The sequence below is a fragment of the Chiloscyllium plagiosum genome, chromosome 7 (assembly GCF_004010195.1).
Source record: "Chiloscyllium plagiosum isolate BGI_BamShark_2017 chromosome 7, ASM401019v2, whole genome shotgun sequence".
Classification (NCBI taxonomy): Eukaryota; Metazoa; Chordata; class Chondrichthyes; order Orectolobiformes; family Hemiscylliidae; genus Chiloscyllium; species Chiloscyllium plagiosum.
In genome coordinates this window covers 78067573-78095407 of record NC_057716.1, presented here as the reverse complement: position 1 = coordinate 78095407, position 27835 = coordinate 78067573, and the positions used below count along the sequence as shown (strand labels likewise).

The following is a 27835-nucleotide window of genomic DNA, read 5'->3' as shown; positions in this document are numbered from 1 at the left end:
ATATACTTTTGAAAAATACTCAGAGCACAAAAGGGAACTTTCATCAGTTGATGTATCCATTCTATGATACCACTAAGTAAGTTGTGATAATTTATTGAGAAATTGGCCTTGGCCAAATTAGATTAGAGAAATCAATGGGTGGTTCATAGACAAGTATGATGGAAGTTACATTCTGTTTTGTGGACATGGAACCAGTCCTGAGGAAAGTGGGGCCTCTACCATTGGAAAAGATATATACTGACTCTGCTGGGACTGATGATCTAGTGAACCACATCATTCAGGAAGTAGGTAAGGTTGTAAACTATAAAGTAGAAGGAAGGAATCAGGTTTTGGAGAGTTTGACAAATCAAAGAGTAAAAGAAAGGCAACAAAGAAAGGTATTAATACAGAAAATGATAAACAGATCATGGCAGGAAAGCATGGACAGTATTAATGTAAAACTAAATTAACAGATAGGGCTAAACATCACAAAAATAAGACAAGGATTAAACTAAAGGCTCTGTGTCTGAATTATAGCACATTTCAAATGAACAGATGAACTGATATTACAAACAGAAATAAATCCATACAACCTGATAGCCATTACAGAGATATTGCTTCATGATGGCATTGATTGAGGATTAGGACAAGTATTGAAGGGTACATGATTTTTCAACAGGAAAGAAAGTTCGAAAAAGGTCGAACGATGGCTAAGTTAATTAATATTAGAACTAGCACAATGGAGGGGGAGGTTGGTGGGGTGGTGACCTAAATTCAGGAATCAAGGATGTACAAGGGATTTCTTTTTTCTGGATGTGTCCACTGGGTCTTTGTCAATAGTGGCAACTCTAGAGAGCATTATATCAAAGTTTGATAATGTTTCAACAAACTTGAGAGTGATGGCACAGCCAACTGCTCCACAGTGGTGGCTGAAACAACACTTTGGTCTTCAGACTCTGATTTGGAAACCAAGGTTCTTGGGAGCACTTGTGATAGTTTAGTCATGGTCTGGATATTTCCTTTGTAAGAAATTAGGATACTATAATCTGTGCGTAGACCTTTCAGATTACCAGCTCTGTAACTTTGGTGGAGATTTTTAGTCTTGGGAGATAGAAAAGGACATTCTACTGAGGCCATCAACAGAGGCACCCACTCTCCTTGGATTCTCTTTGTCAAATTGAGCAGTTGTCTGAGAAAGAAAGCCTGTTTCCTCAATTCTATGAAATAAGTTATAAAGATAATCAACTCAAATAAACATGACAAAGCCCCTGATGCTGACAGCATTGCAGTAGAGATTTGGAAGTGAAATAGGAATGGTTTTGTTTAAAAAATTTAGAGTCATCTTCAAAAAATATCTGGAGTGAAAGAAAGTCCTGAAGTAGTCAGCATCTGAAAAGGAAAAGAATCCAAAAATGTATTTATCGACTGCTGATCAATAAGTCCTTTCCAACCTTAAGGGAAACTTCTTTCAGGGATTCGACTAAACAGTCTAAAAGTCCATCACAAAGAAGATGTTCTTCTGCAATCCCAGTGTAGTTTTAAGGTTAATCATGTGACAGAGAGCCAATACAATTTTTTTCACAACAAGCCTGACAAAAGAGAACAACATCATGATCTCTATCTGTTGTTCATAGACCTAACTGAAGCCTTTGACAATATAAGATTACTTGCTTTATGGTGCGTAATTTCTAGACTAGAATATCTGAACAAATTTGACAAATCTCTGCATTTACTGAATGTGGGATGAGTTGTTGTGAAATGTCCAATGGTTGTCACATAAGCAATTTTATAAGACTCATGGGTCCCCAACCTTTCAATCTCGTCTTTGTTACTATGCTTAAGGAAACCTCCAGAAGAAGTGGTGAAGGCTAGTAAAATTGCAACATTTAAAAGGCATCTGGATAGGTATATAAGTAGGAAGTGTTTGGAGGGATATGGGCCAGGTGCTGGCAGGCGTGACTAGATTGGGTGGGATATCTGGTCGGCATGGACAAGTTGGACCGAAGGATCTGTTCCATGCTGCACATTTCTGTGACTGTAAATTCCAAAGTTGAATTAGTAGATAGTGGCAGTGTTTCTTTATTATCTTTAATATTCCCAGCACTATCCTTAATTATGATGGAAAATTGATATTTTGGATCTGAGAGAACACAAGAATTACCTACTGAGTAATAGTGGTGTTAACCCTCACCAGAATTGTAGCATCCCTACAGTGTGGAAACAGGCCTTTTGGCCGAACAAGTTCACATCAACCCTCTGAAGAGTATCCCACCCAAACCTATTTCCCTGCCCTATTACTCTGCATTTACCCCTGACTAATGCACCTAACCTACACATCCCTGAACACTATGGGCAATTTCACACAGCCAATTCACTTGCACATCTTCGGATGGTGGGAGGAAACTGGAGCATCAGGAGGAAACTCACGCAGACATGGGGAGAATGTGCAAACTCCACACAGACAGTCGCCTGAGGCTAGAATCAAACCTGAGTCCCTGGCGCTGTGAGACAGCAGTGCTAACCACTGGGCCACTGTGCCACCCCAATAAACAATATAAAATCCAATAATGTAATGATGTTCTTAGGACTACATGAGAATTTTCAAAATTTTATATTGAGTAGTTTTAGAGTCATAGAATAAATATGATATAGGTGGTGGGTCATTTGGCCATCAAGTATTTATGGCTCTGTAGACCGATGTACTTAATTCCATTTCATTGCTGTATACCCACAGCTCTGCATGTTTATTTCCCCCAAGTATCTATTCAATTTTCTTTTAAAATTGCGAATTGGCTGCACCTACACCACAAGTTCAGCACCAGTTGTAACTCCTCAGTTACTGAAGCAGTCCATGTTCAAATGCAACAAGACCTGGACAATATTGCAGACTATGGACTGACAAGCACAGTAGCTCACTGGCTAGCAATGCTGTCCCGCAGAGCAAGGGTCCCGGGTTTGATTCCAGCCTCAGGTGACTCTTTGTGTGGAGTTTGCACATTCTCGCTGTGTCTGCATGGGTTTTCTCTGGGTGCTCCAGTTTCCTCCCACTGTCTAAAGATGTGCAGGTTTTGCTGTGCAAAATTGCCCACAGCATTTAGGGTTCTGTAGGTTAAGTACATTAGTCAGGGATAAATGTAGAGCAATAGGATTGAGTCTGGATGGGTTACTCTTTGGAGGGTTGGTGTGGATTTGCTGGGGCAAATGGCCTGTTTCCACACTGTAGGATTTCTATTCTAAATGGCAAGTAACATTCATGCAACACAATTGCCAGGAAATGACCGTATCTATTGTGAGACAATCTAACCACCACTTCTTGACATTTAATGGTGTTACCATCTCTGAATTCCCCACTATCTACATCCTGAAGTTTGCCAGCAACTCAAGTGGACTTACTGCAGTAGTGGCAACAGCAGGTGACTTACTTGTTGATGGCCCAAAGCCTGTCCACTATTTATGAGGCACAGGTCAGGAAGGAATACTCCCTACTTTGTCTACGTGAATGCAGCTCCAATAGCATTCAAGAAGCTAGACACTGTCCAGAACAAAGCAGTCTACTTTATTGACACCACAACCACAAGCAGGCAAGAATTCTACCACTGAACCACCAACATAACACAGTTTAACTCCCCCTTCCACTCCACCAAGGACAAGTAAGACCTGGGCCTCCTCCACCACCAAATCTTAACCACCCATTCCCTGGAGCAAGAATGCCTCATATTCTGCCATGGACCCTCCAACCATGTGTGATCAATGTGGATTTCACCAGTTTCCTCATTTCCCCTCCCCACACCTTATTCCACTCCCATTTATCTCTCAGCCCCCTTGGGTCACAAGCCTCGTTCCTGATGAAGGGCTTATGTTCGAAACATTGATTTTCCTGCTCCTCGGATACTGCCTGATCGACTGTGCTTTTCCAGCGCCACACTCTTCAACCACAACTACAAGCATCGACTTCCTCCACTACTGACAGCAGCATTGTGTACCTTCTGTAAGATGTACTGCAGAAATTTGTCAAAGATCATTAGATAGCACCTTCCAAACCTAAAACCACTTCCATCTAGAAGGGCAAGGGCAACAGATATATGGAAACACCACCAATTGCAAGTTCCTCTCCAAACCACTCATCACCCTGACTTGGAAATATATTGGTGTTCCTTCACTATCACTGAGTCAAAATCCTGGAATTCCCTCCCTCAGTGCATTGTTGGTCTACCTACAACATGCAGACTGCAAGAATCTGGCTCACCATCATGTTCTCATGGGCAACTAAGGATGGACAATAAATGCTGACCAGCCATTGTCATCCTTGTACCATGAGTGAATAAAATAAAGGCCACAGTTGACAAATAATAAAGGCAAGAAATCACTTGAGAGTGGTGTATAGAATATCCGCAACAGTAGTCTGCAGTTGACTGACATTGATCTCTACCCCCAGGGCTGAATTAAAAGTAGATGGGAAGGTAATCAGCTTTCCAGCTGTAGCCTTTGCACTAGTAAAGGCACCTCCACCTCTCTGCTCAATCCTAGTGGGTGTGGAAGAGGAGGGTGTATTTAATTCCATGCAGCGTTTTCCAACTAGCCTGACATGCTGGGTCTTATTCCAGCATTTTCCATCCATATCTTAATAAAGAAGCAATTATTTACCTTGGGAGTAAGACACTTCATAATATGTCAGACAGGAATTATGGTTAGTTTAAAGTAATTACATTATTATTAACATAAATACATCTTCAAATGAATGCAACAAAATTAAAATCATCAGCATTACCGCACTAACATTATTTTGTGTAACACAAGTTGGATACAATGTAGTTCTAATATCTGTGCAGCAAACTATTCTACATCTGGAAAATATAGAAGTTTGCAGGATTTATTCTGAGTGTATTATTGGCAAATACATAATAATTAAACGTTGTGAAACACATAGAAAGACTATTTTGTTAAAATTCCAGTGCTTTATATTTTAGCTGCATTTAGAATAAAATGCCATGTCTATCTGAACAATATAATATAACGTCTATCCTCATTAGGTAAGTCCTTTACACTTTGAATTGTTTATTGTGATTATTTTCAAATTTTGGCATTAACGAGCCTAGCTGTTCATAAGAAGACAGTCAAATTGCAGAATATCAGAACTACTGTCTTCTACCCTCATGTTTCAGTATTCTCTCCATGCTCAGCAACTTGAGTTAACAGTCACAATGCAAACAATAACATTCCCATAGTCACTGCAGAAATCTGCATTTCCCAGGAACCCACACACAGCTGAAATTTCAGACTAGACATTACAAGCTGGACATGTTTTTGGGGATGGGGATGGAATACAGACTGATTGCCAAACCCACCATCTTCCCACCCATTCGTGAACTCACTCCCATTCTACAGAGGGTGGGAATTACAGAGGTGGGAGGGTTATTCAAGTCAACAGCCTACCTATCATGTGTATCAAAATAATTATATGTGAATTGAAAGCTCCATTGACACCAAAATTACGCTGCCTGGATTCCAAAATGCTTAGAATGGGCAGATAGGTAGTACTGGGGATTTATATATATTTTTAAAAGTGCTTAAAATGGTAGAAAACATGTGGTTAATGCCATTGCAGGGTGCTCCATGATTATAAGAAGGTAATACATTGTTCCTTCCAAACTACATGCTCTTCAAGCCACCACCCCTACCTACCCCGCCAATCATGCAAAAAAATCTCAGCCTGAAACCCAAGACTTACTTCACTTTAGGGATTCTATTGGGCCTCTTGTCTGGGCTTATCTGCAGTCCCAGCAATACCCACAGCAGATCTCACATAATCATGACGCTTAATGTTGCTGACACCTTCAGAAGCTGGACTTCCCTCTCTATAACAGTCAGACATCCCACTACACCTGCCCACAGTGCTTCACAACCATAGGAAAGGCACCTTGCCTTCCGAGGGGTTAAGCCTTGCAGTTCTAAAACTTCCTTTTCCATATAGCCGTGATACCCTAGAGTGCAAATGGGTAGGAGTCTATTTCTGATCAATAAAATCTAGACATTCTTTACTTCTTTCAGCAGGATAGTGGTATTGAGGACAGACTGTTTGAAGAAAACATCTCTGGGAAACATTTATTGGCCAGAACAGAAAGAAATGCTTTAGAGTGGAAATAAAGGGGTGAGGTGACAGATTCTATTGACTGGGGATGAAGTGGCAAGCTCAGTCCATTTCCTGGGCTGGCAGTTTTTTTTTATTAAATCAAGAAGCTTGGTTGCACTTAAGGGCTTAATAAATTCATATAATCCTCATATAAATCTAAGTTATCCTTTAACTGACTGTAAATAATTGCATGGTAAACTCAATATAAAGATAAATGCTATTGATAAATATTTCTTCCTTCCACTGTGCTTTATGAAAATATATAAGCTTCCAGATATTTTACCTCTCTGTCCTTGCATGTTTGGAATACATTGATGTGAGCATGAAGACTAATCTGGTAATTTTGTAAGGGTCTGCTCCAGTGTGGAATCTCAGTAAATTGACATGTGCATTGGAGATAGCACTAAAGGGCAGGTTTTGAAAATTGTACACCTGCCTAGCAAGACTCTGTGCTGCAACTGAAGCCTAAACAAATCCTCTCTACATCTACAAATAAAAGCTTTCCAGCTGTCATAATGACTTGTGCTACATAATATGTGAAAGTAATTGTTCAACCATTGCCCCAGAGAGAACCAGATTCAATTTGTGTTGGAGCCATTTGTTTGCTAGTTCTGAATAAGAAATCTGAATAAGGAACCATCCTCCACTTTCAAAGTTGATGTTAGCAACTTGTGGTTTAAAACTTAAAAGTGCCAGTTTCTGATCATTGCCAAGATCTTGGTGTCAATTACAGATCTGGGACTTGGGGTCAAAGCTTATAGATCAGTGATTTAAGTGCAGTAGTCACTGATCATTGAAATTTACCTTCATGATGAATTTGCTTATAATAGATAGTGAAAGGCAAAAACATACCATGTGGACATTGCTTATATATATATATACAGAAAAAAATCACAACTATTCCGAACTTCAAGAATATTGATGTCAAAAGTAAACATATTAGCAGTTAGAGAAGGGTGCATGACATTCACCTCTGAAAAGGTCTTCCATAAATTTTAAATGAGCTCCAGAGTGTTCACTTTGTCTTTTCAATTTGCCCCCATCCGCAGCAATCTACAGCATCTAGAAATAAGGCAACATCTGGAAAGCCAATTAATGGATCATGTTAACAAATCTTCATAGGGATAAAAGCAGGAAACATAAATACCATGATATAGAAAGCAAAAAAGAATTAAGGGAAAAAAAAAGAACTTAAATACAAAAATCAGCAGACATATTTTAAACAATAATGTTCTGAGAGAATGACACTGAACACTTAAAGAAGATGTTTCGGTCCCAGGGAGATTATCTAGTTTATTTATGATTTATTAGTTAACTTAAGTTCATGCCTCAACAATGTTATTTAGATTGACTCTATTGGAAAATACTACAACTGCACCCTGTGGAGGAGCAAGGTATCTCTGACAACAACATTGTAAATAACATAACTCAGATGTAATCAGCTGTTTGATATTGCTTGGAGGAAGTTTTGTAAGTGTCTTCTGGTGGTGGGAGGTGAGGGGAAGAGTGTCCATCAGGCCCCTTGACATGGAACTTTAACTCCACAGGGTGCAATATCTTTTCTATTAACCATGCTGTCTGGAAACCTTCCTGATTTATAGTCATGGCACCATTTTATGCAGAGAGCATTCTGGGGAGAGTAACAAATTGGAGCCTTTTGCTGAATTAGTGGGAGATTAGATTAGATTCCCCTACAGTGTGGAAACAGGCCCTTCAACCCAACCAGTCCACACTGACCCTCCGAAGAGTAACCCACCCAGACCCATTTCCCTTTGACTAATGCATCTAGCACTATGGGCAATTTAGCATGGCCAATTCACCTGAATTGGGGTGATTGGGTAGCGTCTCTACAAGGACCATTTGTGGGTGGGGGATAGGGGTGGGGTCCAGCTATTTGAGAATTTATTGGAAAGATTGCTACTCCTCCCAGTCCACAAGCAATGCTGTAGGGAAAATACCTTTGTTTTTAAATGGAAGATGTCCTCACAGTCTGGATGCTGCTCAGGAAAATCTGATTCTTTATGAAGAATGTAAAGGAAACTACATTATACTCAAATTGGTGGAAGTGTTGTCATAGAGAAAGGAGATAAAAGGTATTCTCTATTCATTCTTTAGGGCAATGCCATGGCCAATCAGAATCAATCTGCCTGGTTTAAAATTTTAAAAAAAGCAAAGCTTGGCAAATTATTTCTCAAACAACATCTCTACTGCTCAGAGTTCACATATCAACTCATCAGCATTCTCCTCTCATGCAGCATTAATGTTGTTTACTTCTTACATTGACATTTCTTGCTCTTTGTCCAGATGAGTACAGGACAAAAAGCTTACACAAAATATGTCGGTTTTCAGCAATACCCAAGTTCTGCACTACCAATCAACTACTTTTATGAAGAAAAAATAACACATTAATGTAATTAGGAGGAACATCCATGCAACCTTCACTCAGTCTTATGTCTCCCAGCCTGTTGTTAGCCTATCCTTACCACTTCACCACCCTCCCCAAATACAGAGTTATCTAAATTTTTTGCCTCTGGAATTATTGATGGGCCATTCTTTATGCTCCTATGATTCATTCTTATGATCTAAATAAAATCGAAACCACATCTTCTCAATGCAGCCTTTGGGGAGGCACTGTCAAGCTTGTGCCCAATTTAGGTCAAAGTTCAAAATTCCAGATCCTGACCCCTGTTGAAAATGTTTCTGTATATTTGTGTTGATATTTTTACAAATGAGACAAAATGGAACTTGACTGTGCTTTCAGTATAGGTTGCTCACATGCTTATACATGGTCTCGTACATGAAGAACAGCATTGAAGTTCAGCAAATGAAACATGTTAATGCATACCTTGCAGGCAGACAAAAGAAAATTGATGTGAACTTGAGGAAGTATGCGCCAAAATAAAGGTTTATTGAAAAGATAAAACATTCTTGTTAGACTTTGACTTGTGAACATCCTGTAAAATTAGTGACCTTCTGAAATTTCAATTATCTAATTTTATTTACAGGGAATGATACAATCTACTGGACAGATATGGGAAGGAGTACAATTAGCAGAGCTAAACGAGATCAGACCTGGAGGGATGATATTATCACAAATGGTCTTGGACGGGTTGAAGGCATAGCGGTTGATTGGATAGCTGGTATGAGATTTTTCTATCCATTTTTTCAATTACTTCCTAATGTTGTAGCTTGATGGAACATTAACATTTATCTCTTCTACATCTTTCACAGGTAATATATATTGGTCAGATTATGGCTTCAATATAATAGAAGTTGCAAGATTTAATGGTTCTTTTCGCTATGTGGTCATCTCCCAAGGGCTTGATCAGCCACGTGCAATAGCTGTCCATCCAGAAGAAGGGTAAACCAGTTTTCTTTTCATACGAGAAAATTATCCTGATGGCCATATTCAGTGCTATTCTTCATTTCAATCAACTGATCTATTTTTACATCCTTGCCTGCTCACTTCAACTGAGCAATGTCAGCCTCACTTTCTCATTCAGTCACTCCTAAGTTCATGGCTGAAAGCTTCTGAGTAGTCAGCTCCAGTTATACAGGATATGTTCATGATTTGTGGATTGATCCACTTGGCAAAGAGCTGCAGAAGCTGTTTTTACAAAGGCATGAAGAATATGAAAAGATATGATAAAAATTAAATTGACACAGAATACTTTGATGGTTTGTGAGTGCCATTTTGCATTTTTTAAAAAGTATTTTATCATCTCAGAATTAATTCTGCACAATCCAAATACCATTTTCATTGCAAGCCCTTCACGATAAATATAAATAATTCCTAAAGAAAAAGGATTGCGAATTCTTGATGATAAAATTTTAGAAGCGACAATAAATAAAGTTCATGTCCTGACTTATTGTTTACCGCTCTTCTTTCCCCTCCCTATCTTCTCTCTGAGATAAACTTTCATTCCAGGGCACCTGATGCAGGAACCAGTTTTTTTTTTCTTCAATTGTGAAGTGGATACTGGTGGTTGCATCACCACTTATTGCCCATCCTGAACTGTATAGAGGACAGTCAAGAGTGAAACACATTGCTGAGGTCTCAGGTCAAATTTAGAACATAGAGCATAGAAAAGTACAGCACAGAACAGGCCCTTTGGCCCACGATGTTGTGCTGAGGTTCAATCCTAATGTAAAAAATAATAACTTAACATACACATCCCTCAACTCACTGTTCTCCATGTGCCTGTCCAGCAGTCGCTTAAATGTCCCTAATGACTCTGCTTCCACCACCACCGCTGGCAATGCATTCCATGCATTCACAACTCTCTGCATAAAGAACCTACCTCTGACGTCTCCTCTATATCTTTAACCTAATATCTTAAAGCTATGAAAGATGTCAAACCTGCCCTGGGGAAAAGTCTCTGGCCATTGACTCTATCTATTCCTCTCATTATCTTATATACCTCGATCAGGTCTCCTCTTTTCCTCCTTCTCTCCAGAGAGAAAAGTCCGGGCTTTTTCAACCTTTCTTCATAAGGCAAGCCCTCCAATCCAGGCAGCATCCTGGTAAACCTTCTTTGCACCCTCTCCAAAGCCTCTGTATCTTTCCTATGGTAGGGCAACCAGAACTGGACGCAATATTCCAAGTGTGGTCTCACCAGGGAATTGTAGAGCTGTAGCAAAACCTTGTGGCTCTTAAACTCGATCCCCCTGTTAGTGAAAGCCAAAACACCATATGCTTTCTTAACAACCCTATCCACTTGTATGGCAACTTTGAGTGATCTATGTACTTGCAAATCCAGATCCCTCTGTTCCTCCACACTATCAAGAATCCTGTCTTTAATTCTATATTCAGCATTTGAGTTCGACCTTCCAAAATGCATCACTTCATGTTTATCCAGGTTGAACTCCATCTGCCATTTCTCAGCCCAGCTCTGCATCCTGTCTATGTCACATTGCAGCCTGCAATAGCCCTCGATACTATTGATGACACCTCCAATCTTTGTGTCATCTGCAAATTTACTAACCCACCCCTCAACCTCCTCGTCCAAGTCATTTATTAAAACTACAAAGAGCATAGGCCCAAGAACAGACCCCTGCGGGACCCCACTCAACACTGACCTCCAGGCAAAATACTTTCCATCTACAACCACTTTCTGCCTCTGGCAGCCATCCAATTCTGAATCTAGATAGCCAACTCTCCCTTTATCCCATACTTCCTGACTTTATGAATGAGCCTACCCTGGGGAACCTTACCAAATGCCTTACTGAAGTCCATATACACCACATCCACTGCTCGACCTTCATCAACCTGTCTTGTCACCTCCTCAAAGAACTCAATAAGATTTGTGAGGCATGACTTGCCCCTCACAAAGCCATGCTGACTGACTTTAATCAGGGTATGCTTTGCCAAATAGTCTTAGATCCTATCCCTCAGAATTCTTTCCAAAACTTTGCTGACCACACATGTAAGACTAACTGGTCTGTAATTGCCAAGGATTTCCCTATTACCCTTCTTGAAAAGAGGAACAACATTCGCCTTCTTCCAATCCTCTGGTATGACTCCTGGGGAGAGTGAAGAGGCAAAGATCTTCGCCAGCGGCTTAGCAACTTCCTTGATCACTTCATCGAGCAGTCTAGGATAAATCTGATCTGGCCCTGGGAACTTATCAATCTTAATGTTTTCCAAAATTTCCAGCTCATCAACTTCATCAATCTTGATCTGGTCAAATCTATATCCCAGCTCCTCAAAGTTCTCATTCACAACAAGGTCCCTTTCCTTACAGAAAACTGAAGCAAAATACTCATTCAGGGCTTGCCCTATCTGCTCAGACTCCACGCAAAGTTCCCTATGCTATCCTTGATCGGTCCTACCTTCTCCCTGATCATTCTCTTATTCCTCACATATGAGTAAAATGCCTTTGGGTTCTCCCTCATCCTATTTGCCAAGTCTTTTTCATGCCCCCTTCTGGCTCTCCTCAGTCCATTTCTGGGCTCCTTTCTAGCAAGCCTGTAATCCTCTAAAACTGTGCTAAATCCTTGCTTCCTCCACCTTAGATAAGCTGCCTTCTTCCTTTTGACGAGAAGCTCCTCTGTTCTCATCATCCAAGGTTCCTTAATCTTACCCCTTCTTACCTGTCTCAGAAAAATAAATGCGTGCATCACTCACAATAACTGCTCCTTAAACAGTCTCCATATGTCTGCTGTGCCCTTTCTGTGGAACAATTGCTCCCAGTCTGTACTTCCCAACTCCTGTCTGATAGCGTCATAATTTCCTTTTACCCAATTAAATATCTTCCCTCAGTAACTGCTCCTTTCCCTCTCTGAGGCTATGTTAAATATTAGGCAGTTATGATCACTGTCACCAAAGCGCTCTCCCACCGCGAGATCCGACACCTGTCCTGGCTCATTGCAGAGCACCAAATCCAAAATGTCCTCGTCATGTCCTCCTGCACTCCTCAATGAACCTGGTTGATCCCTGGTTTGATGGTAATGGTGAGAGAAAGTGAGGTCTGCAGATGCTGGAGATCAGAGCTGAAAATGTGTTGCTGGAAAAGCGCAGCAGGTCAGGCAGCATCCAAGGAACAGGAGAATCCACATTTCGGGCATAAGCCCTTCTTCAGGAATGAGGAAAGTTGTACAATGAAGGATATGATTGGTCTTGAAGTTACAGCTTGTATTGTTATATGATTCTGCTGCTGATGACCCTTAGTTCTCATGGATGCCCAGTGTTGAGTTGCAAGATTTGTTTGAAGTCTATCCAATTTAGCATGGTCATAGTGGTACACAAAACAATGGAGGGTGTCCTGAAAATGGAGATGAGACTTCATCCTCATAAGGAATACATGGTGGTTATACTTTCTGACATTATCTTTGGCAGGCAGAGTGGTGAGGATGAGGTCAACTATGCTTTTTCCTCTTATTGGTTCCTTCAGTACAATCTATAGACTCAATCCAGCAGTTCTGTCCTTTAGCACCCCACCAGCTTGATCATTAAAGGTGCTGCTGAGCCACTTTTGATGATGGACATTGAAGATCACCACCTAGAGTGCATTCTGCACCTTTGTTGCTCTCAGTGCTTTCTTCAAGTGGTGTTCCACATACAGGAGTACTTATTTATCAACTGAGGTGGTATGTGTGGGGATGGGAGTCAGCATTTCCTCTAATTTTCTTTCAGGCTACATGGACCCCAGAGGTTTGTGCACTGCAGCTACTTCTGGAACTGGAAGTCAATGCCAAAATTGGTGTACTGACTCTAATCACTGAGAGCAGACCCTTGGCTGTGAATGCATGAAATTTTGGAGGGAAAGTTGGAGATAGTTCTTAATCACCTGCCAGAGTTTTTCTTGGTCATGATTGGCAGCCTATCATGAGACATCATGGGTCTAGAGTTAATGGTAGGGTCTCCCAGGGCAACTTCCTCATGACTTTCTACCATTGTGTCATCACGTCTACAGGGGTCTTTTTGGATATGCTCAGAGATGGTGATGTTGCTACCTTGGCCTCAACGGAATCAGGTTACAGACAAATTTGCCATGTGTTTTAAAAAAGGTAACTCCTCCATCAGTGCAGCTAGTAATAAAAGCATTCCCAAACAGATGCCATTAAAACCAAATAGTCTTGGTGTGGTGAGATATAGTTTTGTCTGCGGTAAGCGAAGATGCTGTGAATTTGGCTATGTCACATTGTTTCTTGACTAGTCCATGATACAGCTTTCCCAATTCTGTGACTAGCCCGCTGGTGACCATGCAGGTTCAACAGGACTGTGTTTGACATTGTCGTATCCAGTGTCTTAGTCAATGACAGATGGTCTATCTGGTTTTATTCTCTTTTTGAGAGGCTTTTTAGCAACTGAATGATTTGCTAAACCAATTCAGAGAGCAGTGAGGAGGCAGCCACATTGTTGTAGATCTGGAATCATGTGCAGGTCAGACCAGGTGAGGCCAGTGAGTTTTCTTCCCTACAGTGCATTAAAGAACCAGATGGAATTTTAACATAACTGATTCGTGGTCATCATAAGACTTTTAATTTCAGATTTTTATTGGATTCACATTTCACTATATGTCATGGTAGGATTCAAATCCTAGTCCCAGAACATTAGGTCTCGGATTACTAGCCCAGTGACATTACCACAGTGCTATTGCAGTTTTTCCTCATATGTCCCATGATTCCAAGCTCTTTACAACCTCTAAGTGCCAGGTACATAATATTAAAGGAATAGAAGTATGTTCTCTTGAGACTGCTCCATCTTTCAATATGATTATTGTTAATTTTGCTTAACCTGCTCTTCCATCTGCTGTCCAAATCCTTTGCTTTCCAAGTTCTGTTTATCTCAATCTGAATATACTCAATAATAGTGGAATTATTATTCACTAAAAATCTGGATTTATGAGTCTAATGATGATCAGCAATTCATTGTTGATTGTCAGAAAAACCCATCTGGTTCACTCATGTCCTCTGGGTTGTAGAATGCAGACTTCCAAACATTCCAAAAGCAGAATTATCTCCTTGTCTAAACACTAAATATTATGCTGCATCTATGCTTTCACGTTTTGGATTCCACGTCCAGGAAAGATCAAATCCTTTCAGTATCTTGTATTGAATTAAAGTTCCTCTCATCTTTCCAAGCTCCAAGAACTTCACTCACCCTTTCACCAGAGGGCCTTCCTTCCAGTCCAGAAATTATTCGAGTGAAATTTTGCTGTACCAACAACAATGCATGTGTATGGGGAAGAGAAGGCGATGGCCTGGTGGTGTTATCGCTGGACTGTTAATCCAGAGACCTAGGCCATGTTCTGGGAACCAAGGTTTGAATTCCACCATGGCAGATGGTAGAATTTGTATTCAATAAAAATCTGGAGTTCTGAGTCTTCCAATGATCATCAATTCATTGCCAATTGTCAGAAAAATCCATCTGGTTCACTAATGCCTTTTAGAGAAGGAAACTGCCATCCTTACCTGGTCTGGATTACATGTGACTCCAGACTCACAGCAATGTGGTTTACTCTTAACTGCCCCCGTGAATGGGCTATAAATGCTGGTTTAGTCAGTGATACAATCATCCCATGAATGAATAAGGAAGAAAAAAATGCTTCTTTACATATGGAGAATCAAACGGCAGGTGTTGTCTGACAAAAGTCTTACAAAATTGTAGAAATAAATACTGAATCTTATATGCCAATTTGTTTATACCAAAGGCCGCTCTGTTACTGCATTACTGATTGTCTTTGGTACAGCCCATTAACTTTCTGTGTTACTTACACTTGTGCACTCAGTGTCTCTGAACATCAGAAATTAGACATTTCATACTATTTTTAAAATACGTTATTTTCTTAGTCTTACAATTAAACAGAAAATTTCACACCTATGTTCCATCTACACCTTTACTATCTACTCACAAAGTAATCCATATCTCTCTGTGGTCTTTGTGGAAACCTACATTTTCACCTAACGAGGAAACAATGGAGACATTGCGCTCAGTCCCTTTATCAAAGTCATTGTTATAGATTGTAGATGGTTGAGACTCTGAAATTCATCCAAGTAGTACATCACAATACAGCTACAAATTTGAAACTGTCCTGTTAATCTCAATTTTTCACTTCCTTTCCATTCACCAATCCTCCATCCATGGTGATGTATTACCAAAACCTGTATTAAAATTTTCAAATATGTTTTCGCTTTTGAACAATTATATTGACTCTGTCTGATCATTATGATTTTGTACATGCATTATTAAGAGTTCCTTAACAGTAGATTCCAGTATTTTTACAAAGCCTGACATCAACTAACTGGCCTGTTGATCATTGTTTGCCAAAACCATTCTGAAATCTCGAGAACTTGTAAGAATCATATCCTATCAGTGAATCCATTGGGGTAGCATTGACAGGGCAGAAAGAGGCCATTTGGCCTCTTTGAAGAACATCCTACCTTGACCCAGCCCTCCCATCTGTAATCCTGCATGAAGTTTTTACCAGGCGAATCCACCTGATCTGCACATGTGCCTGTGCACTATAGGGCAATTGTTTTTTCAGCATGGTCAATCCACCTAACCTTTGGATTGTGGGAGGAAACCAGATTACCTGGAGGAAACCCATGAAGGCAACCGGGAGAGTGTGCAAACTCCACGCAAACAGGCACCCGGAATCAAACCCGGGTCCCTGACACTGAGGTAACAGTGCTAACCACTGTGCCACTGCATTGCCCTAACGTTTCCTACCATCTGAAAGTAGTAACAATCAAAAGAGAACCAGAAGAGTGCCTGCTCCTACCTGACCCAGAACCACAAAGAATCTGATGTTAAAGGATCAGAACATGTCACCTCTCTCCAACAAGGAGAATTATGCATACTGTGTTACTTGTCCAGGTGAAAATATGTCACAAGTTGAAAGTAGTTCCTTTAGAGTATTATTTCTCTCCAACATAATACTGAGCTACAGTTTAGAAATGGCGATAAACTGAATATTTAAGGGATAAAGCCGACAATTAATTTGTCCAAAAATATAGTTATTGTTGCACAATTATTTCAACAGCAAATTATATGAAATACTTCTCAGCTATAGATGAGCATCTTTTATCCAATAGAAAAGATCGAATTGGTTGAACTTACCAATGGAGCATGGAACTTGTCGAATACTTTAGAAGCAATGATTAGCATACAACGAGCAGGAAGGGGATTAATCAATGTTTGGCAGCATAATTTAAACTGCACAGAGAATCCCTGTCCAGGAACAGCTGCTAAATGAGCACCACCTTCTGGACTTCTGAATGTAATACAAAGTTAATTTTAATTAAAATAAATTAATGCCAAATAATCCTTGACATTGTACTGGGTATTTCTATCATGGGCAAATTTGATACTGGATTTGAATCTCATTGTTGAGGGTTTTGAAGGTGGGCAAGGTCTTGTTAGATCCACTGCTGACCTTCCCACTTTCTACCCAACTGCCTCTGCTGTCGTTGCAATTATTTAATGTAGTTTAGCACATGGAGACCTGTCCATCAATGGGCACAAGTGAAGCCTTTAAGTGGGCTATTAATGCACCTACCTCCTCTTTTACACTCTCCTCTGTTCTGCTCAAACATCCTATACCCCAGAATGTTGATTTACCAGGTTTGCCCATTATTCAACCATGTCTCTGTGATAGCAACAACACCGTAATCTTACGTGTTCATCTGTCTTACCCATAATGCTCCTAGCATTAAAATAGTTTATCACCATTTCTAAACTGTAGCTCAGTATTATGTTCAAATCCTGCCTTACTCCCTTGAAACACACATAGCTGAACTTCCTTTGCCTTGGTTCCTTTAGTAAAGTATGCTGTGTATCCACTGTACTGACACTCTGTCTCCTCCCCCTCCTGAAGTTATTTAAATTCCTCCCAACAGCATGAGTAAATCCACCTGCAAGGATGCTGGTCTCAGTCTAGTTCAGGTGCAGAGTGACCATCTTATACAGGTCCCGCCTTCCCCAGAAACAGTCCCAGTGATCCAGGAATCTGAAATCCTCCCTCTTGTATTAGCTCTTAAGTCACATATTTATCTTCCCTGTTCTCCTGTTTCTGTACTTTTCAGCATGTGGCATGGGGAGTACTCCAGAGATTACAACTTTTGAGTATTTGTTCTTTAGTCTATTGCTTAACTCCCTAATTTCTTGATGCCAGACTTCATAGCTCATTCTAGGGGAAAGTGAGGACTGCAGATGCTGGAAATCGGAATCGAAGAGTGTGGTGCTGGAAAAACACAGCCGGTCAGGCAGCAACTGAGGGGCGGGAGAATCAACGTTTCAGCATAAGCCCTTCATCAGCCCTTCATTCTCCACCTCAGATGATGCCTGGCCGGCTTTACTTTTCTAGCACCACACTCTTCGACTTCATAACTCATTCTACCTATATTATTGGTACCAATGTGTATCATATCCTCTGTCTTCTGTGCCTCCTCTTTCAGGATGTCTTGCAGCTGGTCAGTGATAATCATGACCCTGGCACCAGGGAGGCAATGTACTATCATGGTGTCATTAGCCACAGAAATGTCTATCTGTTCCCCTAATTTTCCCTAACTTAATCACCAAACATGTTCCTAAATACCAATCTAATTAGCCTCTGATTGGCCAGCTTGTCTGTGAGGTGAAATTTCCTGATCCAAAAAGACAGAAGTCCTGCCTTTAGCAGATAACAGCCAGTTATCTGTTAGCCAATATTTTCTTCATTGGGCTCCATTCTGTCTTTTAGCCAGGGGCAAGGAATCCGGTGCCTGGTAAATGATGGCCTAATGGTATTTTCACTTGACTATCAGTTCAGAGCCCCAGATAGTATTCCAGGGATTTGGTTCAAATGCTGCCATGGCAGATGGTGGAACTTGAATTCAATAATAATCTGGAAACAAAAGAATCAAATGATGACCATGAAATCATTGCTGATTGTTAGGGGAAAACCCATCTGGTTCACTTATGTCCTTGAGGGAAATAAATCTACCGTTCTTACCTACAATGGCCAGTATATGACTCCAGAGCCATAGCAAAGTGATTGATTCTTTACTGCCACCTGGGTATTCAGTCCTGGGCAATGGATTTTGGCCCAACTAGTGAAGCCCACATGAATAAATAAAAGAAAATTCAGCTCCTCTTGTTTAAAATTTCCTTATTGAGGATATTTCATTGAGGTAAGCCATTTGGCCCACCATACCTGTATTGAATGAGAAATCCAATAGGCGTAAAGACTTGCTCCGTTTTGTTTTAAATTGTAGCTGAATTTAGGCTTTCTCTGAAATACGAAGAATATTGTGAGAAAGGTCAAGAGGCAACTGGTTTCAAGCAAAATAGATTATAGTTATTGTACCTGAAATCCAGCTATCCGAAAACCTGCAATGTCCAAGAAGTGGAATTTACTTTGATCAGATCATGCAAGAATTTTAAGGGCTAATAATATATTTTTAAAATGCTTTGGCTTGTTGGGGCAGCTGCTTAGTGCTACAGTAGTCATTCACTTTGCACACCTGATGTGACCTGTTATCCCAGTGTTTGAAGTAACCTTTGACTCCACCTGACACAACTCAGCAGAATGCAGGGAGTTGAACTTCTCTGTGCAAATTCTGTCCTGACTGTTTATCTGGGGCTTCAGTGACCTGAGGTGAACACAGTTTTTTTTCAGTTGTGGCATTATCCAAAGTACTATCCAGCTTTAATGTTTCTATCTTAAACTTAGACTTGATCACTATCAGTTTTTATCTAATTATATGTGAAATGCCTCTGGACCCTTGTTTCAAAACTGGAAGGCCTAAAGTGCAGCACAAACTCAGTTCTGAAGTTGCCAGTTTTGAGATACTTTATCTGTGTATTCATTCCCCAGGAAATATCTCTCTGAACCGATTGGCAGACACTGACATGTCTGTTTCAGGCAGTGATTTGAGTCTTTTGAGTCTCTGCTGGGATTTTATTTCATCTGCAATAGAAAGATTGGTCATTTTCCCTGTAAGGAGACTTGAGCTACTCCCATCATGGCAGTTTGCAGTTTCAGAAATAATATTTGATTTGTTGAATGAAACATAGTTTTCAAAAATCCAAATCTATTTTTGAAATTCTGCAAAGGGCAATTCAGCTTTCTTTCTCATTAACTGACTTATGTATCGTTGAAAATAATATACCTTCCATGTTGAAACATTCCAACTATTAACTGTAAAATTAAAATTGGTCAAACCACTTCCAGGTTAATCATTATGTCCAGCTCAACGGCTTACTCAACAGGGTTACCATTGTATGCATGTGCTCAATGATACAAGCCTTTAGAACACAACTTTCATTCTACAATTAATGAGAACCCATCTTGGGGTCAATCTGAAGGGTGTGAAGGTTTTTAATCAAGCTCATGAAAAAGGTCCATTCATTTTGTATTTCATTGTTTTGTATTGGAGACTAATTACATTCTGTATTGATCAATGCTGTATTTGAAATGTATATACTGAATCATTGAGAAAGATATTAAAAATATAGTTGTAGAGATATTATATAGTAGTGGTCTGTGGCAAATAATAAGAGAGTACAGTGTGTGGAATGTGTTTGTACACAGGACTTAGCTTTTTGAATGATAATGACAACAGTCTATAATCATGCAAATAATGAATTGAGAATTTTATAATACATATTTTCTTGTCTATCTTTTCAATAGATACATGTTTTGGACTGAATGGGGACGAAAGCCTTGCATTGGCAGGGCACGGTTGGACGGATCAGAACAAATTGTCCTAGTGAGCTCCAATATTGCGTGGCCAAATGGGATATCAATCGACTATGAGGTTTGACTATTGAGCCTTCTCCAAAGAATGTGTATAATATTTTCTGCAGGCACATTTAAGTATTTTAGTTTCCTTCCTTGAGCTCTGTTTTTTTTATTGAATAAGATGCTTCGGCCACTCATAAAAGTCTGCTCATGTTTGCTATGCAATTGATCCACAGAAAAATAAATTATACTGGTGTGATGCCCGTACAGACAAGATAGAGAGAATTGACCTTGAAACTGGAGAAAGCCGAGAGATTGTGCTGTCAGGCAACAACATGGATATGTTTTCAGTTGCAGTCTTTGGGGTTTACATCTTCTGGTCTGACAGGTAATTTATTTTCCCATAAGTGTTCAGGATTCAAAATGTTCTTGTAGTGCCTGATTTCCTATCCGTATAGGATTAGCTCTTTATGAGCAAGGCCACTATAGCAATCCTGAATGGATATAATTTCCAGAGGTGAGCCATTTCTATTATTGGAATTTGAGCCTCAGAAGTGTCTTAACATTCTGCCAGGGTTCCGTGTCTCCTTACTGTGATAAATCATTACATAAATTAAACAATTGTGTTAATTACCTGTTTGTACTTTTGACAGAGCACATGCCAATGGATCCATCAAAAGAGGGCATAAAAACAATGCTACTGATGCTGTTACCGTGAGAACCCACCTTGGGGTAAACCTGAAAGGTGTGAAGGTTTTCAACCGAGCCAGAGAGAAAGGTCTATTCTTTTTTATCATTGATTTACATGGGAGACATTCAGAATTACTAAATACTGTATTCTAAATGAATACATTGAATAGATACCTCAATTTTAGTGAAATTTAAAGTGTTTGTGAACAATTATGAAAATATATACTGTTTTGCATAATACGTATGACATTCTTTGAGGGAGTATTTAGATAATCTTTCAAAAATAAGCAATGTGTCATTACGTGCCTGACAATTCAATTCACCCAGTTTGTGAAATTAGTATTATTACATCTTGATCTGGCTGTAGAATTAGTTCAATTTGCTAAAAACACATATTTTCTTTTGAAAAAGTAAATTTAACTGTTAGCATGATGAAAGGAGGTTTTCATCTTGAAGTTGATTAATGGTTTGCCATTTTAATCTGAGTTATGAGCTACTGTCAGATGCAAGGTGATTATGAAAGTACAAAGCAGTAGCATCAATGAAAGGGAAATGGGGATTTATTGGGGACTTACTGTAACATAAATGACTGTGAAAATGTCGAGCCAATGTGCATTAAAGAATAGAAGTTCTTAAAAATATGATGGTAGTGATTATTATGGTGGTCACTTCATATTAGTATTAATTTAGATGATCAGAACAAGACCATATTATATCACAAATGTTAGTTACAGTGTTTTAGTTTGCTGCAGGCTGCCACTCAGGTATTCCAACATGGTAGTTGCTGAAAGGCTGATTTCCTCTCTGCCTTTCTGCAATTGGGCACGAGGCAGAATAGCACCCCCTTGTAGGAGCGGGTTCAAGTCAGCAGCCCATACCAATGCACTTCATGCCTTTGACAAGGCATTGCATGGACAAGAGTGCTGAGGTTATGCTGTTCCTGTAAAGTTTGATAAGGCTACCAGAGAGGTAATGGCTGCAACACTGGCCCAAGGGTAATAGTGTAGGTTCAATTTTTTACCCTTCATGCTTGGCAGACTCCAAATACATTATCAGTTAAAAATGGGAAGATGTTTTGCCATCAAGATCCATCAATGGAAGATGTTACTTTACTGTAGCCCGAACAGGATTACTTTGTGATTTTTTTTTAAAGACCATTGAGGTCTTTCCTAAGACCTAATCGCCTTTGTTCCAGAATTTGCCCTTCCTTTCTGTATGATCCTATCAAATCCCCTTCCTCCTATCTTAACTGGTAGGTAATACACGGCAAAAACCATTTGATCTTTTCCTGCCTTAAAATGCTCTGCTCTCATACTGCTGGCTACGTAATATTTAAATGAAGCCTTGCTGTTAAAGTATCCTGAGCTTGAAACTTATGCCAGTCATAGTGTTTCGTGCCCAACCAGTCCACACTTATTTAGGATTACGTATAAGCCTAGTCATGCATTCTTGCATCAAGTGATAAATCCTAGGGATTGATACATGAACTTTCAGAGAGAGAAGTATACATTTCTACACTGTGAATCTTATTAGGGGTCATACAAGTTCTTACTTTCAGCATTGAATCTTTACATTTTGCATTATGAATACCTAAATTTTGGAATCCAAGTAACCTTCATGCTTTTAGCATAGAATGCATAGAATCCCTACAGTGTGGAAACAGGCCCTTTGGCCGAATAAGTCCATACCGACCCTCCAAAGAGCAACTCACTCTGACACCCTCCCTACCTTATTATCCAATATTTAGCCCTGACTAATGTACCTAACCTCCACATCCCTGAGCACTATGGGCAATTTAGTATAGCCAGTTCACATAACCTGCACATCTTTGGACTGTGGGAGGAAACCCATGCAGACCTGGGGAGAATGCGCAAATTCCACACAGATAATACCAATTCCCGGTTAGACTAAAAGTACTGAGTTTAAAATAATTTTGTATTTTCTCCCTGCTGCATGTATTCAGTCAGTTAATGCTTATTAAGTAATATGGATGACCTAACAATGCATAACTATATCATGACAGGTACCAATATTTGTGCAAAGAACAATGGTGGATGCCAGCAGCTTTGCTTGTATCGTGGAAAGGGTCGAAAAACCTGTGCATGTTCCTACAGTGTTCTTGCTGCAGATGCAGTCAGCTGCCATGATTATGATGGATACTTGATCTATTCGGAGAGAACAATACTGAAGAGCATTCACCTTACAGATGAAACTAATTTAAATCCTCCAATAAGACCATATGAAAAACCAGAATACTTCAAAAATGTGATCGCCCTGACTTTTGATTACCGACAAAGTTCAAAGAACACCAATCGAATATTTATGAGTGATGTTCATTTTGGAAATATCCAAGTAATCAATGATGACTGGACAGACAGAAGAATAATAGTGGAGAGTAAGTATATGCCTGAAATGAATGAATATTATTCTTATTACACATATTTTACCGATAATCATTTATTTGTTCTTTGACTCTAATGTTCAATCAGCAAAATAAGAAATCCATAGACACATGATGCTCACTCACTGTTGCACCAGGAATAGAGTATTGCAGATGTATTGTATTTGACTGAGTAATCCAAGGCACTGACTAACCTGAGAATTTGAACTTGGTTCTAAAAATCCAAAAATAGGAAACTGGTAAGAGTAAAGTGACCATTAAGTTGTTAGATTGTGATTAAAAGCCCTGGCTTATTAATGCACATGTGAGAGGAAGTTTGGTGACCTTAACGAGTCTGAGCTTAGTCCCACATCAATGTGAATGTCTCTTAATAGCTCTTTGGAGTGGTCAAGAAAATTGTTGCCAGCAGCTTAAGAAAAAAATTCATCGCTGCCACCTCAGTCCAATGCAGGGACAGCACAAGCATGGCAACCTTTCTATGGGCTGCCATGTGAGAATGAATCAGTACGGCATGCGTCCTTTAACTAGGGAATGTTCAATGATGATACCTAACTTGTGTCATGGTTATGGTAGCATCAGAAATTTAGTGTAATACTCAGTGCCAAATTAATGATCCAGATTACCAATGGAAAGCTTCTCATCATGTTGAAACTGTCTGAAAACTGCTTGAAATAGGGCTTTGGTAGCCTAAGAGGTTGAAATCCAAACTGTGCAGATTAAATTTGCACGTAATCTATCTGAACTTTTCCAATTCTTTAGAATAGCCAAGGTATGGCTTTGGAGAGATAAATCATCATTCTGGATGCGGTTCTTGGTTACCTTTGAAAGGTCAAATTATCTTTCCAGTCATGCACTTCTTATATGCAAATATGTTCCCATTTTTAACTATTTTCATTTCGACATTACCTTCCCCCAAATGCCTGAAGCCTCAAGAGGACTTATAAAAGGGAACTATCAACAAGGGTTTTTAAACAATATCAATGAAATCTGTTTGTAGTGTCAAGAAGATCTGTCAAAAGCAGCCATCAAAGGGGATTATCAAGCTTTCAAAACATTTAAATGTCCTGCCATGTAAATAACTTGAAAACATCTGGGGTGTTAGATAAAAGAAATTCTTGCAATTTCAGTGCCTGTTGACATAAGCCTGGGCACCATCATTACTACATCACTACTGAATGATTGATTTCACAATCACCTGTGATCACAATGGACTGTCTTTCATTTCTCAGTTTCTTCCATTCACTTTCCCATGTTCACAGCCACATGTGGTTATATAGGATCTTTGGTGTAGGACGATTGATTCTAGTGCTTGTCACATTCTTAATAAAATGTCTGTTATAAGACATTGTTTAGTTGAAGGAATGCACATGTAGTAAATGGGCTTTTATGAATGAATGCTGAAAATGTGACGCTGGAAACGCGCAGCAGGTCAGGCAGCATCCAAGGAGCAGGAGAATCGCATTTCGGGCATGAGCCCTTCTTCAGGCTCATGCCCGAAACGTCGATTCTCCTGCTCCTTGGATGCTGCCTGACCTACTGCGCTTTTCCAGCAACACATTTTCAGCTCTGATCTTCAGCATCTGCAGTCCTCACTTTCTCCTTTTATGAATGAATGTTTCAATGTGGAAAAGTTAGTAAGTGACACTTAGTACTTCATTTAATAATATCTTATTTCATCCAATTTAATCATGAATCCTGTGGTTTGGTCATAGCGGACATAAGTTGAGTTAGTGTTGTAGATTTGAAGGCAAATGGCAGTGAATGAGATGACACAAGTTTGCCTTGGAGCTTTAATGAACAGCAAGAAGTTGGGTGGAAATGCTTATTTTAGCAAGGAGCCATGAAGAGTTATACAAGCTATTTTGGGGTTTGTCTTGGAGTTGTTGCAAGAGGAACCATGAAAGGTTGGGGACATGAGGAGAATGGGTTGACATGGGTGAACAGTGAGACTATCAGGGATGTAACTGTTAAATTTGGAGAGTATTTTTTTAAAGTTAAACTTCAACACAGTGCTGGTGCACCAAGGCATCCTTTATTCTCACTTAGACCTTCCCAGCCCAAGAAGACACACCACCTCAAAATGAATATTGAACTGTTAGGACAACAATATCCTGGTTTGTGTTCATAGAGTTGGGAGATGCCTATACTCTGCAGTCCTGGCGTAAGGTTCAATGTTGCTTGGAAACTTAAAAGGCCTGAAAATATATTTATGACTTCAAAAATTCAAAACTCATCCAATATGTATATCTCAATGTGCTTAATGAAGGGTATTTGCATGACTTGAGCTTTGCAAGTCATGTTGAGTTTTATATTTTCTTTGCAAATTGTTGCTAAGAGTTAAGAAAAAAGATGACTGCATGTAAATTGAACATTTATCACCATTTTATTTTCTAAGTTCCAATTTTTTTCTTTAAACATAACTAAAATAAAATAATTTTATTTGATAAATAATCTTAAGTTGTGCAGTTTTGTTAAATGTGTTTTCTCCCACCTGCTCCTTCCTCCCAGTGCACTCTCCAAGGTGTGGACTGATGGCTGGGATATCACTTAGTAACTGCCGGTCACCTTCCATGATTTCACCCAAGTCTTGATTCATAAATGAGCACATATAATATGCTTTTAAATTATTTTTAAAAATAAATTGTAAAAAAGTAATAAAAGGCATGGGGACCAAGCAGGTGGGTGAGAAAAGATTTGAATACAGAACTAAGGCAGATTTGAAAGACCATCTGGCTTGTTCGTTTACTGTAATAGTCTCTGATTCTGTTTTGGCTAGCTATTTGAAAATGAGAGACTGGTCAACACAGCACTTGCAATTGAAGTGCTGGTTAGTGATCAACATGGGGACACTAATACTGTTGCCTTCCCTGTTCTAGAGCTGTTGAATGAAATTATAAAATCCCTTCTTCTGCATGGATTAACTAACTGTGGAAATAGTGAATTAATGATTGAATAATCTGCTTTGTATGGCTGAAAGTATTTATAGCCAGCTGAGCCTCTCTCAGGATAGTGGAGCTGTAAAAATATATGAGCTACCTTAAAGTATGCTCTAAAACATGGCTTCTATGAAATATTGGTGCTATTACTGTATTTTAAAGGGCAAACCTCTGGTGTAAGCATTGACTTTGTTTCCAGTTTATTTGTTATGTTTTCCACATTTTATTTCTGGTCAAAGTAAAATCATATGAAATTTGAGTGTGGACGTAGAGGGATATATTTGTAATGAATATACTTGCCTAATTGTATGGAATAAATTTTCTATTTCACAGATCTGGGGGACTTAAGTCTCCTGTTCATTATATAATCTAACAAACACCATCCTTTAAATGCAAACAAGGCTAATCTATTTTGTTATGTTATTATGTGGGATGAGGTTGAAGATTCATCCTGACATTATTTAAGTGACATACTTGACAGAAAGTTAGTTAGCCCAAACTGTTGGATTTTGACATGAACATTGATGGAACATGAAAAATGTTATGATTATAGATTTCTATCTTCTTCTTACATTTGTCAAAGCTTTAAAACTAAACATAAGTGCTTCCAAGACATTTGAAAAATATATTTGACACTAAAAGCTTTGCTTGGTGCTGCCACAGTCAAATGATGTTGAGAATAATAAACCTAAGTCATCACAGCCCATGGGAACATCACTGTATGTTGTCACATTCCATATACATGTTCTATACATATAAACATAAATTATGACTCATACCTTGTGACAAAATCATATTATTAGAAAGTTAATTTTATGGAATATGTGCACTGCTATTTTCCAATTCATCTGTTGATCACTTGGAACAAAATAGACAGTAAAATAGACGCCACACTCAGTTTTACTGTGGATTATGAATAAGGTGAGAATCACCAGGACAAGAGTGCAATGTCTACTTTCATCATTGAGATATTAAATCCTTGTGAAGGATTGTTCAAGGTAGATTTTATCTTTAATGGTTTGATTCATAGGAATAATCTAACAACGAGAAAAATATTAAACTAGAACAGCAACAAATGCTGAAAGTTTATACAAATGTTCATATTGTCTACTGTAAGTCAATCTTCTGTAAGCAGCGTACAATTCATATTTGAATTACATAATTGATGAGCTTTTTTCTTCATAAATGACCAAAAAGAGACATGACTTTCATAATTGCAATCCAATTAAGGTGTCAAAGAATGTTGTGTTCTTAATATTAGATGGTACTGTATCATTCCCAGGTCAGATTGTACCGTAATTTACATGCAAAACATAAGCAAACATAATAGATTGAATCTTCCAAGCAAAGGCAATCATTGTTGGCTTGTTACTCTATTCATTTTATTTTACCTTGGAGCAGGAATAGATCATTTGGCCCTTCAACCCTGCTCCACCATTCGATATGATCATGGTTGACCATCCAACTCAGTACCTTGCTCTCGCTTTCTCTCCAGACCTTCTGATCCCTGCAGCCCTATAAACTATATCTA

The 27835-nt window shown here is 39.2% G+C and overlaps 1 protein-coding gene across 1 annotated transcript in view; it reads left to right on the top strand.

Annotated features, from left to right (window-relative positions):
* Positions 1-27835, top strand: part of LOC122551725 (low-density lipoprotein receptor-related protein 1-like) — a 1892490-nt gene that overhangs the window by 1405632 nt on the left and 459023 nt on the right. Inside the window, exons 36-41 of the mRNA XM_043694091.1 lie at positions 9115-9249; positions 9341-9470; positions 20227-20353; positions 20514-20665; positions 20931-21055; positions 22991-23362. Of these exons, the coding sequence (XP_043550026.1) occupies positions 9115-9249; positions 9341-9470; positions 20227-20353; positions 20514-20665; positions 20931-21055; positions 22991-23362 (1041 nt within the window). The remainder of the gene's footprint in view (positions 1-9114; positions 9250-9340; positions 9471-20226; positions 20354-20513; positions 20666-20930; positions 21056-22990; positions 23363-27835) is intronic.